General features: G+C 35.6%; 1 protein-coding gene and 1 non-coding gene across 6 annotated transcripts in view; both read right to left on the bottom strand.

Annotated features, from left to right (window-relative positions):
* Positions 1 to 18,690, bottom strand: part of MAP4K5 (mitogen-activated protein kinase kinase kinase kinase 5) — a 136,656-nt gene that overhangs the window by 38,817 nt on the left and 79,149 nt on the right. For all 5 annotated transcript variants that reach the window (XM_067736255.1, XM_067736261.1, XM_067736249.1 and 2 more), the window contains 3 exons: positions 11,227 to 11,305; positions 1,926 to 1,984; positions 357 to 424 (listed from right to left, as the gene is read on the bottom strand). In XM_067736255.1, coding sequence (XP_067592356.1) covers positions 357 to 424; positions 1,926 to 1,984; positions 11,227 to 11,305 — 206 coding nt within the window. The remainder of the gene's footprint in view (positions 1 to 356; positions 425 to 1,925; positions 1,985 to 11,226; positions 11,306 to 18,690) is intronic.
* On the bottom strand, positions 3,929 to 4,035 carry LOC137207177 (U6 spliceosomal RNA). The gene has a single exon (XR_010934968.1). It is a non-coding gene; the product is annotated as a U6 spliceosomal RNA (small nuclear RNA).

Raw genomic sequence — 18,690 nt, 5'->3', positions numbered from 1 at the left:
TTAATTGTTGAGGAAAGACAGGTCTAGAATATGAAGTAACCACATTGCAGAGACGGAACTGGGGCTTTCTGATTCCTACTATCGTATTTTTTCCCATGAGATCATGTAGCTCATCTTTCAGTATATTAACACCACACATACTGTATTTTGATTTAAAGAACAAAACCACAAAGCCTTAATGATCAACACATTATGCCTTTGGGCAATTTAAAAAAGTCAGAAGCTTTTCACTGACAAAAGGCATAGTACAACTTTTATAAGAAAAAAATTAAAGCTTATTAGAATAAAGCACTCCCCATCAAATACTGTTCTTATATAATTAAGTAAAATAAAGTTAAGCTAGAAAAACAACTTACTTGCCAGTATTTGCACCATCAACAAAAGGATTCCACCGTAACAGAAAGTTTGGGTCTGAAGACACTCCCTGTGAAGGTAAAAAAGAGTTTAAAATGTTACCTTATAACAGGTATCATTCATTTTATTTGATTCAACAACATACTCATTGTCATGATTATTAATCATCTTGGCTTTCAACGGTTTAATCTCTAGCTACATTTGCTGTCATTTGACACATTTACGTCAATAACTCATTATTAGATGACTTAAACTTAACAGAATCTATAAACATACTTACAGCTTAAAATGTGACAAGCCCTCTTTACCAATATATTGGTAAAGTATATTCCAAAGCAAAACAAAAATGTTAACTTTGAATTACGTGCATCACTACTCCATGAGCATGGAGAACTAAACACTGTATTATTCAATCACCTTTAATTTACTGGTGCCACACTTTTTCTGACTAGCATGGAAACTGAAAATTTATTGTCCAGCAACACATACAGTAGGAAGAGCACCACTTGCAGATGTTAAGAATGAAGAGAGCCATTAACAGAAGACAATTACTCTAAAAACTATATTTACTATCAGTTAAAAATAAAGTAGATGTTAGGATAACATCTAGGCTGACTCTAATAATATTTTGCTCAATCTATTGTTTCTTTCTTTTTAGTTAAGGAAAGGGTTAACCAAATAGTAATCTCAAAATAAGAGCAATGGTTAAAAAAAAAAAAAAAGAAGCGGGCTTCCCTGGTGGCGCCGTGGTTGAGAGTCCGCCTGCCGATGCAGGGGACGCAGGTTCGTGCCCTGGTCCAGGAAGATCCCACATGCCGCAGAGCGGCTGGGCCCGTGAGCCATGGCCACTGAGTCTGCGCGTCCGGAGCCTGTGCTCCGCAACGGGAGAGGCCACAACAGTGAGAGGCCCGCGTACCGCAAAAAAAAAAAAAAAAAAAAAAAAATTTTCAAAAAAAAAAAAAAAAGAAGCTGTATTAACAAATAAATATTAAAAACAGTAAGCCAATGCAAAATCATACTACAAATCTAACAGAATCATTAAGTAAAAAGATCCTGAGAGCTTAAAGCTGAGCATCAAATTCCATATACTTAATAAATTCATATGAATTCTTCAAAAGACTCAGAAGTGTCAAAATGAATGGTTAAAATGGTATATTATACACTGTACCCTAGTCAAAATACACCTAACCAGAAGCTTTTTCAAACTTTAATGTGTGAAATACGTTATCAAAATCAATGCTCTGGGGCTTCCCTGGTGGTGCAGTGGTTGAGAGTCTGCCTGCCAATGCAGGGGATACGGGTTCGGTTCGTGCCCCGGTCCGGGAGGATCCCACGTGCCACGGAGCAGCTGGGCCCGTGAGCCATGGCCGCTGAGCCTGTGCGTCCGGAGCCTGTGCTCCGCAACGGGAGAGGCCACAGCAGTGAGAGGCCCACATACCACCAAAAAAAAAAAAAAAAAAAAAATCAATGCTCTGAAGAGTATATTACTTTGTTCTTTAGTCAAAGTACACCTGACTATAACTTTTCTCAAATTTTAATATGGAAAATTCTTTAAAAGTCATTATTCCTACCATTTCATCCCGTGCTTCTGTTTCTTTTCTCAGAGGAGGTTCAAACTGTAATTTGTCAACTGTAAAATATAACATATATTCACAAATTCTATCTTAAAGGATCAATCCTGGAAATATGATGAGAAGCATGTGTACTGGGGAGGGGGGAAGGGAGAGAGGAGAAGAGAAGAAAGAGGAAAAGACAAAAACTCTTCATTTTTTACTACAGAGGACCCCTTCCTTTATGTTCGCCAAAAGAAAGTAACAATTTGGTATCTTCCTAACAATTCTATTTAATTCTTGGTTGGAATCAGGAAATTAAACTGCAATTTTGTATATAAAAGATTTTTAAAAATTAATTAAAAGTAGGTGACTAAACAAACACTTTAAGGATGTTTCTATCTAGGCTATAGACTCTGTCTTGAGACTAATTTAAACTACAACTTTATGGTAGGATGAACACCCCGCCCTGCCAAATCACCTATAATTATCTAAAAAGAACAAATATTTGTCAAATTAAATATTACTATGGCATTCAGGAATCTAAGATTGTATTTTCCTAAATGTATATTTTATTTGGCCTAATGAGACCAATTTTAGAATTATTCCTAATAATCAAAGAGTAACTTCTTTTATATGAAATAGTCTGTAAATCAGAGAAAAGGATGGCTTATTATCTACTCATAAAGTACACAGAATTTTAAAATTCTAAGATATAATGTGACTAAAAATTAAAATATACACTTGCATCATAGAGATACAAGTTTCCTAAATACAATCTTGGTAAACAAAATACACTAAAAAAAAAGCACTTTCAAAAAGTATCTAGTTGTCTTTATTCCTAAAACCAAGATTTGTAAAGCAATACAGAGTACTTATATAATTTATTATACTAAATAAAAACATTAAGTCATAAAATTTTCCTTTTTTTGTTTGTTTCGCAAATTTTATTAAAATATAACATGCATAAAAGTGCGTTTGTTATAATCAATGAATTTTCACAAACTGAGCACTTACATAACCAGAAGCCAGATAGAGACAACATTACCAGACCCCAAACGCTCCCATTTACTCCCCACTCCAAGGACAGCTGCTCTCCTGACTTCTAGCACCATGCATTAGTTCTGCTTGTTTCTGAGCTTTGTAGATTGTTCCTTCTCATTGCTATACCGTACACTCTTCCTTTATGGGAATATGCCATAATTTATTTACCCATTCTACTGGTGGTGTGTATTCAGGTAGTTTCCAGTTTGGGGCTATTACAAATAGTGCAGCAACCAACATTCAAATAAGTGTCTCGTGGGTGAACATGTGGGTATGTTTCTGTGTGTACCTGGCAGTAGAACTGCTATCTTAAGGTAGACAAGTATTCAGCTCTAGGAAATGCTTTCACTTTTCCAAAATAGGGGTGCCAATTTCCAATGCAGCCAGGAATGTAAGTTTGATTGATTGAGTTTTGCAGTTTTTGTCTGTACACGGCATGAACACATTTTGGGTACCTTCCCAGAGAGAGGGAGGGAGGGGAGGGAGGGAAGGAGGGAAGGGAGGAAGGGAGGAAGGGAGGGAGGGAGGGAGGAAGGGAGGGAGGGAGGGAGGGAGGGAGGAAGGAAGGAAGGAAGGAAGGAAGGAAGGAAGGAAGGAAGGAAGGAAGGGAGGGAGGGAGGGAGGGAGGGAGGGAGGGGAGAGAGCGAGGGAGGGTCACATCAAAGATCCCAGAAGAGCCACAGAATTTTCTGAAGGCAAACTTTCCCCTTCCTTGACTACAATGTGAATTAAATGATAGACTTGTGTAGGATTTCCTTATAAATCCTTATAAATGAAGGATTTCATTTATAATTCCTTCAAAATGAGTTAGTTCTGCTATGTACTAAATGGATTATGCATGAATCCCAAAACAAATCCAACTGCAATTAATGTTTTAATAAAATGGTTGCTAGTGTATGCAATAGCCACAACGCATCAGGAGGGATGGTATTATATTTAGAAACGTTAATTAGGTGTTTGTTATTGTCAAACTGAATTTTAAAAATATGGACTGCTTCAAGAATTTGCGTGTCATCCTTGCGCAGGGGCCATGCTTATCTTCTTTGTATCGTTCCAATTTTAGTATGTGTGCTGCCGAAGCGAGCAGCATAAAATTTTCAAAGACATTCCATAAAATATAGTATCTACTTTTCAAAAATAATCTAAAATAAAAAGAAGTTGTTCATTAATGACTTACTTCTTAAAATAATTTAAAAACATCTTAATTCAAGAGCCATTACTATAATTCACAAAGAACCACTTCACTCATTTGAGACAAAGATGAGTTAAAGATTTTTTTTTTTTTTGGATCACAACTAGAAATAGTGGCAAGCACGTCTAGAGGTAAATTATAAAAGGCATAAATATGGAAAGGAAAGAAAGAAAATATTTTCAATAATTACATAATCAGCAAATTTCAAGACTTAAAAAATTACCAGAGAAAAATGAGCTCATAAATTTCAATTAAACATATAGTAAAATATCAACTGCACCCATCCATACCAGTATCAATGATTGAAAATAAAAATTTCAATTTCATTTCTTTTATATCAGCATAAACATTTAAGATGTTTTACTTTAACATGTAAGAAAAATATTCCTTAAAAAAAATCAAATTCCTTATGACAAGTCTAAAATTACTACAGCCACGCTTTATGGCAAAGAATGCTAGAGTCTCCAGTATCATTGTTCTGTGTGCAAGAATGGACTCCATGTTGTTTTGTTTTGCTTTAAAGAAAATCCTGGCAGTACCTCTGGGTGTGTCTTTGGCTTATAAAAATACAAAGATGGGGAGGTCTTCTATTATACATCCTCATTTATCTCTAAAAGATGTTACTTATTATAGGCATAATAATTATAGGTATAATAAGTAACAGGAATTAGACTTACCCTTTTGCTATAAACAACTACAACATGTAACACAAATACATGTGTGCATACAAGCTATATGAAGCAATTATTTTGAGGCAATGGGTTAACAGATATCACAGGGTTGTAATCCTTGAAAGATGGTGTTAAGACCCCCACTCACCCCTGATTTCTGCGTGGGGGTACTTTCCAAGAAAGTAGAACCCAAAGAGAGAGTTTCACTGGGTGCAGGAAAGAAAGACTATAGTTTGGGGCTGCTTAGGCAGTGGGAATTTGAAGGGCAGAGGGCCAGAAATGAGAAAACTATGTCTCCTTAGAGAAGTCTTTGGTTGCATACTAAATTGCCCACAAGCGAAGCAAGACTATGCAAGGTATGTCAGAAAAACAGCTAACACAGTGCTGTAAGCTAAATACAAGTTCTAGTGATCACACAGTACCAGGAAAGAAATGAGTTTCCACCCAGAGGAAAGACTTAGCTGAATATTGTAGTAAAACCTGACATAGGCCTTGAAAGGACTGCAATGACCTACCAGTTAATTTATGCTTTAACCACTCTAAAATAAAGAGATCAAAATCCAGACACTCAATGTTGTATCACAACATCCAAGATACAATAAAAAATGAATAAAGAAGTAGAAAAAAAATAAAAATCATAACCAGTTTAAAAAAATAGATATAGACTCAGAGATGACACATATGTTGAAATTAGCACACAAGGACTTTAAAACATCTATTATAAATATATTCAAGGATTTAAGAGAAAAGATGGACACAATAAGTAAAGAGATGGAAATTATCAGTAGAGAGATAGAAACTATACATGTATGTATATTATATATGTATGTAACCATCCATCCATCCATCCATCGATCCATTTTTCTTCCTATCTATCTTATCTATCTATCTCAATGAAAGTCTAGATCCAGAAAATACAATATCTGAAATAAAATTCACTGATGGGCTTAAATAGCAGACTGAACACTACAAAAAATAAGGTCAATGAACTTAAAATTAGGGCAACAGAAACTAAACTTAAGTATAGAGAACAAAAACATCTTATGTGTGTTTATGGGGGTCAGGGAGAACAGAGCCTCAGTGACCTATGAAACAACATCAAGTGGTCTAACATGTAACTGGAGTCCCAGAAGGAGAAGAGGGAATCTGGGACAGAAAAACTAAGAAACAGTGTCCCCAATTTGATGAAAAATATCAATTCATTGATCTAAGAAACTCAATAAACACTAAATAGAACAAACAACAAGAAAAATGCACCTAGGCACATCACAGTCAAATTACTAACAAAGCAACAAACAAAAAAAATCCACAAAAGTTTCAAGGTATAGTACCTATTAAGAATCCAACTGATGCACTTAAATACTTGCTATTTTGTGCCTTTAAAAAAGAATCTGAATTGATGTCATGGTTTGTGTTGCAACCTGCAGCTTAAAAAATACCAATGTAGAAGAACATATGGGTATGCTATACTTCAGATAATTTTTCATAAATAGTTTTCCTGACAACAAATACTTTTGGTTATTGTATATCTATTTCTAGGATGGATCAAAGGTTGTTTAAAAAGGCTCAACTTTAACAATGGCCAAAAAATGCTGCTTGAGTTTGTGTTTCCCACCTGGGAGAGCTCTAATTACTTACCTAGTAAACACTCACTTCTCTAGAACTGTTACTAAGGAGATTTGTGAGACAATACATCTCAAAATCTCTATCACCTTTATCATTGCCGTCTTCACATGAAATAAAAAGGGACAAATGGAATTTTCAAACTTAAGTTGGGTAAACTTTCAGAAATTCTTAGATCTCCTTAGCCTAAAGTAGGTTTTGCTTCTTTATTTGTTTGGCTTGAAAGAAAATGAGGTCAATTCCCTAGGAGCCCATTAACTCTCTCCCAATGAACCCAAAACTGAGCGTCTTATACATCTGGGAATACTGCCCCCAACTCCAGTTTCTACATTATTACAGACTAATACAGCTGAGACTTGTACAGTACACACAGTTTTATACTCAAACATGTCCAAGAAGTGTTTCCTCTGAATAAACTTTTCATTTAGAACTCAGAAACTGCCTTCTGGAAAACGTCTCTCTAACCTCAATAAATAGAATCTTGCCAGGTACTGTTAACAACTAACACGACAGTAAAACAGGGTGATGATCCTTGTATTCCTGTCTCTTAATTATAGAGACATGGGCCAATTTAAATCAGTGCAAGATTGTCTTAGTAGGACATCTCAAACTGGAGATGAAAAAAAATCTTCAGAAATAGATGACTGCAAAAATCAGTTTCTACACAGTCTACTGAATCTAGCTGATGACGACATGAAATGAATCATTTGCCCAAGACCCATGGAAAAATATGACCGAAGACACTGATTATCATACTTTAATGTGCATACTATAGCTCTTGAGCTACATTTTTTCTTCCTTTGCCAGTTGAAACTTTTGGATTGTTGACAGACTTGTTACCTCCTAATCATGATACCTGTAGAGTATTTATTCTTAATACTGCTCTGTGTAACCTTAGTGAGTCCTTGGTATGAGTCCAAATACCTGGCTAAAATTTACTTGTGAGTCAGCTAAAATCATACACTTAAACTGACAGCTGGGTAGTCATTTTCTTTGTTGATACCTCTCATATCCCTTTGGTGCCAATTCTTTGTAATTAGTTGGCTTCCTAGGTAACTGTGAAACCGAACAGGACCCTATGGGGCTCCTGGGCATGGAAGCCTTTCTGTCCCTTCTCTTGACTCCAGCCTCCATGACCTTCCTTGAATTCCAAAGGGCAGAATCGAACTGTTGCTAATCCCGGAAGGGATGCAAAGACAAGGGAGGCGCAGCCAGGGGACAATAGTGCAGCCTTGGGGCAGGGTCCTGGTTCCACCTCAAGGGATACACATAACAATGCCTTTAAGCTCTTTTAAGAGGTCAGCATTCTTCATACCAGAGAAAGACCACCTGAGGCTACATTAAAGAACCAGAGATACTCATCAAGATTACCTGAGGCCAGATTAGAAGAGTGGAGGCCCTTCACATACTCTAATTTTATCAGCAACGCCACCCTTGAACGGTTGTTATAAAATTCCTCATCAAATCCTCCCAGGTTGGAACACATACTTTTTAGGGGCAGGAGCCCTCTCTGTCGCCCTTTGCCTGGCAAAGCAATAAAGCTATTCTTCTCTACTTTACCCCAAACTCTGTCTCCGAGATTCGATTTGGCACCAGTGCACAGAGGCCGAGCTTTCGGCATCAACTGGACTCAACCAAAAGGTGACTTTTCAGATGAAAACTTTTTTTTAAAAAAAATAGGGAATTTAGGTAACACACCCATATCTGGATCAGAATAAGAAAGTAATCTGCCTTGCTATTCATCAGACTGGGAGGACAGACACAAATCCAAATGCAAAGTCAAGAAGAAACAATGTTTCTCCCAAGGATATGCTGCATATGTAAAGTATCACATGATGACCCCCCCTCTGAATTGCCAATGCTATCTTACTGAGAAACATCATTCTCTAAAATCACAGACTGTCAGAAACTTTGCTGTATGAAATCATATTCATTAAAATGAACCATTCCATTCTTGCTTGGAAGACTTAAGTCAGTGAGAGAGAAGCAGCCTCAGTTTCCAACATACATACAGAGCTTCAAATAAAGGGGTTACTGAATACAACATTCCAAGTTTCCAAGGAAACAGGCTTCTGAGTCTATTTTTACAGTATAGACTCTTTCATACACATCCCTACTTTGCTTTAAGTTTTCACCTAAATTTCACTTGAACTCCACTTTTTCCAAAAACGCTCTAACTCTTCTTTTCCTGTTTAATGAGATGTTCCATGGTTCCTCTGGTATGTGTTCTCCCTCATTGCAAGGAGTCAATAAACCTGACTTTGTTGCACTATACATTTGTCCCTGGTGGTCTTAGATCAGGCCAGGATCATCATAATTAGTTATATCAACTAAAAACACATAGTAAGGATGATTATAATAATCCTAATAGCCCCAAACTGGAAACAAATCAAATGCCTGTCAAGTAAAGAATGGATAAATTGTGGTATAATCATACAATGAAATACTACATTACAATGAAAACAATAAACTATTATTGCTACACACAACACGAATGACTCTCACAGACATAATGTTGAGCAAAAGAAATCAGGCAAAAAAGGTGCATATTGGTTTATCCTATTTATCTTAAGATCAAAATCAGGTAAAAACCAATCTACAGTGACAGAGATCAGAATAGTGATTAGCCTGGGCAGTGGGAGGGCAGGGGGATACAGGAAGATGGAAGGGTATTGATTGTGAAGGAGCATGAGGAAGCCTTCAGAGATTCTGATAATGTTTTATATCTTGATCTGGGTGGTAGTTTCATGAGTGTATACAAATTTAAAAATTCATTGTGCAGTAGACTTAAGCATTTTACTATATGTAAGTTATCAGATCAATGTAAAAAACTGAAACAACAAACTAAGAATAGAACTAACTAGGTATGCATGAAATCTATCAAACAAACAAAAACAAAACTATAAAACAATCCTGATGGACACAAAAGAAGACTTGGGAGAATTCAAAGATAAATCGACCAATAAAATGAACTTCAATTCTACTGTCTTCTGTCTGGTACATGAAGCACATAGGATTCACTCCATGAAGGTATCAGTACTCCAGACACTTATAAGTTAGTGTACAAATTTATGAGATCTCAGTAAAAACACTGATTTTTTTTTTAACTTGGTATGCTGATTCTTACATTTATGTAGGGAAAATATAATAGCCAAATATCATAACAGAAAAAGACAGCAACATGGTGTTTGTGTGTGTGTTTGTGTGGAGAGGGTGAGGGACAGTAGGAGGAGGATTATTTCTATCACACTTTAACAGGTATTATAAAGATAATAATCAGAAGTATGAGACCAGCACAGGACTAGGTATATTAATGTAACAGAATAGAATTTCCAGAAAAAGCCCTAAAATATATGTGGCAATTTAGTACATAATAAAGATGGCATATCAAATCTATTAGCAAAAATATCAAGTTTTTAATAAATAGCATTGAGGCAAATGGGTAGATATTTAGAATGAAACTGAAGTTGAATTCATATTTCATACCTTCTACCAAATAAGTTAATATCTTATATCAAACATTTAAATATTAAAAACATGAGACTGTAAAAATACAAGAAGAAACAACAGGAAAATCCTTTTATAACCTTAAAATCAGGAAGATCTTACTAAATATGACACAGAAGACAAAAGCTATACAAGAAAAGATACACTTAGACTACATTAATTGAATACTATACAGCTGCATAAAATAAACACAATAGCTTTTAATGGAATATAACTTTGCTACTTTTCTGTCTGGTACTGGAAGCCCAGAGAGTTCACTGGGGATTATATAAGAAGATAGCATAAGAACATATCAGCAATCTGGGACTAACAAACACAGAAAATCTCGAATTATTGGTGTAACTTTGAAAAGATCTGACTAAAACAACTGATATGGGAAGGACATTCTAACTCTCCAATGACCTAGATTTCCAAAGCTGTATCCAGAAAGCTAGAAATGTCTGGTTTCAAAAAAACAAAATGCTCATCTGCAATAATTCTAATTAGCCTAAATATATAATAAATTATCTTCCTCCATTGTGGTTTATAATTTTTATTTATGGCTTATTTTAATGTAAACTACTTTAAATCTCTTTTGAAACAATTATGCGTTTAAGTCAATATACTTATACCTAAAAATTCTTTGCAAATCTGTTCTTCCAAATTAATGTGGCTAAAATGACAAATATTGTTAATATAAAATTTTTGTCAATGATTTATCGAATAAAAATCAATTTCCCCCTTTAAATATGCACTTTAGAAAATATTCACCTTATTGTTAACTTGACTTAAAAAACTGAAACCAACCCAAAGGTCCAACAATAGGAGCTACAATACATCAACTCAATAAAAGAGGATAAAACCATTAAACATAATGGTTACAAAGCCTAGGCAAATACATAGAAAATACTTTTGACTATGTTAAGCAAAATTTTATGTATAGTATAAATTCAGTCATGTAAAACTATACGTGAAAAAACATGAAGGAAATTCAGCAAAATATTATCTGTGGGCTGGTGTTGGGTGATATGATTATGGGCAATGTTAATTTTCTACTTTTTTCCTCTTGCAAATTTTCTGCAATAGACATATATTGACTTTATAATTAGAAAATCAAAACTATTTAATTATAAAACCAAGAGAATTCCATTACAAGCCAGAAAAGCAGCCTTTATTTTAGAGGTATCCTGTTATGTTAAAGTATGTAGCCACAGTTAGTGAGACTTTATTATTCCAAAAAATTCCATAAGAACACCCAGCTCAACCCTCCAAAACCACCAATTGAAAATGTATACCAAACACATACAATTTATTTCTGAAGCTGTCCGTTCAGCTCTGGCATTCCTGTTCGTAGATCTAATGGTATGACGAATGATTGCATGGGGCTGTGAATATAAACATAATACATATACTTTAAAAAAATTCAGTGACAAAGTTAGAAGGTCAAACTTTCTCTTTTTAATTAAATTATTATTTATTGACAAGCATGACTACTTACTAATAAATTGTAGGATAAATATTTTTAAAAATGAACACTAAGATACTTTAAAAGTGTATTCATTTAGTCCATGTTTATACTGTATAAAATACTGAAGAGATGCAAAGCAAATCAGATGGAAATGTTACCTTCAAAAGAGCTTATACTCTAAGAAGATAAGACACACAAACACTTATAAGATTAGAAAATGATAAGTGGCATTCATTAAGATTACTATTAATGCCCAGGGGAAGAAGAAATGACTTTCACCTGAAAGGGTAAAGAAATTCTTCATGACAAAGCTGTAATCTTATGTGAGGCCTAGAAGGACAAGTAGGCATTGAATGTGCAGCAAGGTGGGAAAAGCATTTCAGACAGCACAAAGAATATGAACAAAGTGATACAAGAAAAAAAGGAAATTGTGGAGTGTTTAGGGGAATTGGAGTTGGTTATTATTTGACTACAGTGAACATTAAGTGAAGAGATGACAAAGCTGGAAAGACAGACTTGAGGATGAGCCACATCATGAAAGGCTCTGAATGTCTTAGCAAAAGAATTTATTGGAGATTCTACAGAAAGGGAGTGCCGTCACAAGAGTCAGCTTTAAGAGTAACCTGATTAAGTATGTAAGAGGGTATGGAGAGAAGAAATACTATATGGAGGGAGACTGAGTAAGAGTATTGTAGTAAACTAAGGGAGAAAGCTTACCACTTCCACCCTTTTGTATAAGCTCCTGATCTTTTGAAACAATGCCTTCAGCTCAACCCCTATCTACCAAATTTCTGATGACTCATTCTCATTCACTGATGACTCGGACAGGGGCTCAGATGTCTTTTTCTCTACTTTAAGACCCACCATCATACCAAAGGACTTCAAAAGACCATTGCTCTGGATTTAAGTTTTCTGACCTTATCTCTGAAGACCTTCTACCATATTTCAATGCACTCTACACTACTAAAATCATATCCTGGACTCTGTCATCCGCTCTGATATATGAATTCACATAATACTCCAAACTTCTCATCCTTTGAACTTACTCTCTCATTTACTCCAATAATTTTTAAATGCTCACACTGAAATCTCAAGTCCATCCATCCATTACTTTCTCACTCTCCACATGCATTTCTCTGATCTTCACTTTTTTTCCTATCCAGTTTAGAGTTGGTGGCCCATAATTTCAAGCAATCCCTTGCATATATCCTAAATTTGATTTGCCTCCCCTCCCCAACCCCTGCCATCCTTCTGTACAATGGTATACCAAAATGACAACCCTGGAAGACTTAAACTAACTACCTTTGGTTAATATCTGAAGTACCAATCACTGCTGGAGGAAAATTACACATTGAAAATTAATCTCATCTGAGCCTTCAAGTTTGCCCACAAACACTTCTCTAGTCATTTAACCCATCCATTCTCCTCAATTACTATTTCATAGCTTCACCACACTTTTCAAACCCACCTCCTCCACACTTTCAGGAGATGACATTGCCACCTAGCTCACAAAGAAAACAGAAATCAAACAGAAGATAACTTCTAGCTATACTCTCAAACTATCTTCCTCTTTAATGCAAAGAAAGAAGTATTTTTCTTTTATTGTTACTCTGAAATATATTTAACGCACAATATTATTTTAGCTTCTGATGTACTATAGAATTATTTGACGTTTGTATACCTTGAGAGGTGATCACCACTATAAGTGTAGTAACCATCTGTCCCCATACAAAATTAATATTACTGACCATATTCCTTATGCTGTGTATAATAACCCTGTGACTTAATTATTATATTACTGGAGGTCTGTACCTCTTAATACCCTTCACCTATTTTGCCCACACCCACAAGCCTCCCTTCTGGCAAACACCTGTTTCTTCTCTGTATCTGAGTCTATTTTCATTTTATTTTGTTTTGCTTTTTAGATTCTTTAGATTCCACATATAAATGAGATCATGTGGTATCTGTCTTTGTCTGACTTATTTAATTAGCATAATAGCTTCTAGATCCATCCCTGTTGTCAAAAATGAGATTTCATTTTTAATGGCTAAGTGATATTCCACTGTATATATATACACCATATCCTCTTTATCCATTAAGTTGCTTCCATATGTTGGCTACTGTGAGTAATGTTGGTACATGTATCTTTTCAAATTAGTGTTTTTGTTTTCTCCAGGTAAATACCTAGAAATGAAATTGCTAGATAATATGGCAGTTCTGTTTTTAATTTTTTGAGGAACCTCCATACTGTTTTCCATAGTGGGTGCACCAATTTACAATCCCACCAGCAATAACACAAGAATTCCCTTTTTTTCCACACCAGTGTCAACACTTGTTATTTGCAGTCTTCTTAATGCTAGCCATTCTGACAAGTGTGAGGTGATAGCTCACTGCGGTTTTGATTTGCATTTCCCTTATGATTAGTGATGTTGAGCATTTTTCATGTGTCTACTGGCCATCTGTGTGTCTTCTTTGGAAAAAATGTCTATTCATGTCCTCTGCCCATTTTTTATTTGGGTTGTTTTTCCTTTGATATTCAGTTGTATGAGTTCTTGGTATATTTTGGATATTAACCCCTTATCAGGATATATCATTTGCAAATATCTTCTCCCATTCAGTAGGTGACATTTTCGTTTTGTTGAGTTTTCTTTGCTGTGCAAAAAACTTTTTAGTTTGATGTATCCCATTTGTTTATTTTTGCTTTTGTTTCCCTTGCCTGAGGAGACATATACAAAAAAATATTGCTAAGACTGATGTCAAAGGCCATAGTACATATGTTCTTTTTCTAGGAGTTTTATGGTTTCAGGTCTTACGTTTAAGTGTTTAATCCATTTTGAGTTATTTTTTGTATATGATATGAAAAAGTAGTCCGGCTTGATACTTTTGCATGTAGCTGTCCAGTTTTCCCAATACTATTTATTGGGAGTATACCACTGTATATTCTTGCCTCCTTTGTCATAGATTAATTGCCCATATAAATGTGGGTTTATTTCTGGGCTCTCTATTTTGTTTCATTGATCTATGTGTCTGTGGTAGTGCCAGTACCACACTATTTTGATTACTGTAGCTTTGTGGTACAGTTTGAAATCAGGGAGTCTGCTTCCTCCAGCTCCATTTTTCTTCTTCAAGTTGCTTTGGCTATTTGGGGTCTTTTGTGTTTCCATACAAATTGTAGAATTGTTTGTTCCAGTTCTGTGAAGAATGCCATTGGTATTCTGATAGGGATTGCACTGAATCTGCAGACTGCCTTGGGCAATATGGTCATTTTAACAATACTAATTCTTCCAATCCATGAGCACAGTATATTTTTCCTTTTTTTTTTTTTTTGGCTGTGCCATGTGGCATGTGGGATCTTAGTTCCCCGACCAGGGGTCAAACCCATGCCCCCTCCATTGGGAGCACAGAGCCTTAACCACTGGACTGCCAGGTAAGTTCTTTCTGATGCAATTGTAAATGGGACTGTTTTCTTAATTTCCCTGATAGCTCATTTTTAGTGTATAGAAATGCAACAGATTTCTGTATATTAATTTTGTATCCTGCAACTTTACTGAATTCATTTATTAGTTCTAACAGTTGTTGTTTTTCTTTTTTTACTGCATCTTTAGGATTTTCTATATGTACTATCACGTTATATGCAAACAGTGACAGTTTTACTTCTTCTTTTCCAATTTGGACTCCTTTTACTTATGTTTCTTGTCTAACTGCTATGGCTAGGACTTCCAATACTATACTGAATAAAAGTGGCAAGAGTGAGCAACCTTGCCTTGTTTTTGATCTTAGAGGAGATACTTTTAGCTTTCCACTGTTGAGCATGATGTTGGCTGTAGTTTTGTCATATAGCACCTTTATTATGTTGGGTATGTTCCCTTTAAACACTCTTTGATGAGAGTTTTTAACATAAATGGATGTTGAACTTTGTCAAAACTTTTTTCTGCCATCTACTGAGATGATCATGATTTTTGTTCTTCAATTTGTTAATGTGGTGTCTCACATGGATTTATTTGTGGATACTGAACCATTCTTGTATCTCTGGGATAAATTCCACTTGATCATAGTATTGTACTGTATTACTGTACATTGTATTGTATCATTCTTTTAGCGTATTGTTGAATTTGATTTGCTCATATTTTGTTGAGGATTTTTACATCTATGTTCATCAGTGATATTGGCCTGTAACTTTCTCTTCTTCTTTTTTTTTTGTGGTGTTCTTGTCTGATTCTAGTATCAGGGTGATGCTGGTCTTGTAGAAATAATTCACAAGCATTCCTTCCTCTGCAATTTTTTGGAATAGTTTGAGAAGGATAGCTATTAACTCTTCTCTAAAAGTTGGGTAGAATTCACCTGTGAAACTGGTACTGGACTTTTGGAAGTTTATTGTATTACTGATCCTATTTCCTTAATGGTAATCCATCTCTTCTTATTTTCTATTTCTTCCTGATTCAGTCTTGGGAGTTTGTACGTCTCTAGAAATTTATCCATTTCTTCTAAGTTGTCCATTTTATTGGTGTATAATTGTTTGTATTATTTTCTTATGATTCTCTCGATTATCTGTTGTGTCAGTAGTAACTTCATTTATGATTTTATTTGGATCCTCTCTCTTTTCTTCTTGATGAGTCTGGCTAAAGGTTTATCAATTTATCTTTTCTAAGAACCAACTCTTAGTTTCATTGTTCTTTTCCATTTTTTTTAAGTTTCTATTTCAGTTATATCTGCTCTGATCTTTATTATTTCTTTCCCTCTACTAACTTTTGGTTTTGTTTGTTCTTCTTTTTCTAGTTCCTTTAGGTGTATGGTCAGATGTTTGAGATTTTTCTTGCTTCCTGCGGTAGACATCTATCTCTAAAAACTTCCCCTTTAGACTGCTTTTGCTGAATGCCATAGATTTTGGATGGATGGTTGTGTTTCTATTTTCATTTGTCTCCAGTTATTTTTTGATTTCCTCTTTGGTTTCTTCAGTGACCCATTGGTTAGTTAAGAGTGTATTATTTAGCCTCCACATGTTTGTGTTTTTTGTAGTTTGTTTCTTGTAGTTGATTTCTGGTTTCATACTATTGTGGTGAGAAAAAATGCTTGGTATGATTTCAATCTTAAATTTATTGAGCCTTGTTTTGTAGCTTACCATGTGACCTATCCCGGAGAAGGTAGCAGTTGAAAGCATATATACTTTGCTGCTTTTGGATAGAATGTTCTATTTTATCTATTAAGTTCATCTGATCTAATGTGTCATTTAAAGCCAGTGCTTCCTTCTTTCTGGATCTTCTGTCCATTGATATAAGTGGTGTATTAAATTCCCCTACTATTATTGTGTTACTGTCAATTTCTCCCTTTATATTTATTAACATTTGCTTTATATATTGAGGTGCTCCTATTGGGTGCATATATATTTACAATTGTTGCATTTTCTTGGACTGATCTCTTGATCACTGTGTAATGTCCTTCTTTGGCTCTTGCTACAGTCTTTGTTTTAAAGTTTATTTTGTCTAATATAAGCATTGCTACAGCTTTTTACAGATTTCCATTTGTATGGAATACCTTTTCCCATCCCGTTACTCAGTCTGTGTGTGTCTTTAGATCTGAAGTGAGTCTCTTGTAGGCAGTATATGTAGGGGTCTCATTTTTGGGTCCATTCATCCAACCTGTCTTTTTTTTTTAATTTCTTTAAAAAACATTTATTTTATTTATTTTTATTTTTGGCTGCACGCGGGCTTTCTCTAGTTGCGGCGAGTGGGGGCTACTCTTTGTTGCAGTGCGCAGGCTTCTCATTGTAGTGGCTTCTCTTGTTGCACAGCACGGGCTCTAGGTGTGTGGGCTTCAGTAGTTGTGGCACGTGTGCTCAGTAGTTGTGGCTTGCAGGCTCTAGAGCGCAGGCTCAGTAGCTGTGGTGCACAGGCTTAGTTGCTCCGTGGCATGTGGGATCTTCCTTAACCAGGGCTCGAACCCATGTCCCCTGCATTGGCAGGCGGATTCTTAACCACTGCAGCACCAGGGAAGCCCTCAATGTCTTTTGAATGGAGCATTTAGTCCATTTACACTTAAAGTAATTATTGATAGGTATGTATGTGTTGCCATCTTGTTAACTGTTTTCTGGTTGTTTTTGTAGTTCTTTTTTGTTCCTTTCTTCTTTTGCTCTCTTACCTTGTGATTTAATTACTAGTGTTATGTTTGGATTCCTTTCTCTTTCTTTAGGGTGTATTTATTATAGGTTTTTGGTTTGGGGTTACCATGAGGTTCACAGATAACAACAACAACAACACACACACACACACAAAATTACTTTAACCTGATGATCTCTCAAGTTCAAACACATTCTAACAACCCTGAATTTTTACCCCCTACCTCTGCCTCATGTTTAATGCTTTTTTGACATCATGTTTTACATCTTTTTTGTTTTGTGAATACCTTAACTATTTACTGTGGATATAGATGATTCTACTACTTTTATTTTTTAACTTTCATACTAGCTTTATGAATGACTGGTCTACTACCTTTACTATATGTTTGCCTTTGCCAGTGAGATTCTTCCATTTGTAATTTTGGTATTTCTAATAGTCGTCTTTTCTTTTTCACTTAGAGAAGTCCCTTTAACATTTTTTGAAAGCTGGTTTAGTGGTGTTAACTCTCTTAGTTTTTGCTTGTCTGTAAAACTCTTTATCTCTCCTTCAAAACTGAATGATAGCCTTGCCAAGCAGAGTGTTCTTTGTTGTAGGTTTCTTCCTTTATCACTTTGGATTTAATGTGTCACTCCCTTCTGACCTGCAGAGTTTCTGCTGAAAAGTCAGCTGAGAATCTCATGGAAGTTCCCTTGTACATATCTAGTTGCTTTTCTCTTGCTGTTTTTAAGATTCTCTATCTTCTTTTTTTTTTTTTTTTTTTTTGTGGTACGCGGGCCTCTCACTGTTGTGGCCTCTCCCGTTGCGGAGCACAGGTTACGGACGCACAGGCTCAGCGGCCATGGCTCACGTGCCTAGCCACTCCGCGGCATGTGGGATCTTCCCAGACCGGGGCACGAACCCGTGTCCCCTGCGTCGGCAGGCGGACTCTCAACCACTGCGCCACAAGGGAAGCCCTCTATCTTCAATTTTTGACATTTTTATTATAATAGGTCTTGGTATGAACCTTGGTTTCTCTTTCTTTTTCCAGGTTAGGAAAGTTTTCAGCTATTATTTCTTCAGATAAGTTCTCTGCTCCTTTCCCTCTTTTCTTCTTCTGGGATCCCTAGAATGTGAATGTTAATACACTTCATATTGTCTCAGGGGTCTCTTAAACCACCCTTTTAAAAAATTCTTTTCTCTTTTTCCTCTT

This window comes from Pseudorca crassidens, chromosome 1 (genome assembly GCF_039906515.1).
Source record: "Pseudorca crassidens isolate mPseCra1 chromosome 1, mPseCra1.hap1, whole genome shotgun sequence".
NCBI lineage: Eukaryota > Metazoa > Chordata > Mammalia > Artiodactyla > Delphinidae > Pseudorca > Pseudorca crassidens.
The sequence above is the reverse complement of the archived record's forward strand: the minus strand, read 5'-3'. Positions and strand labels throughout refer to the sequence as shown.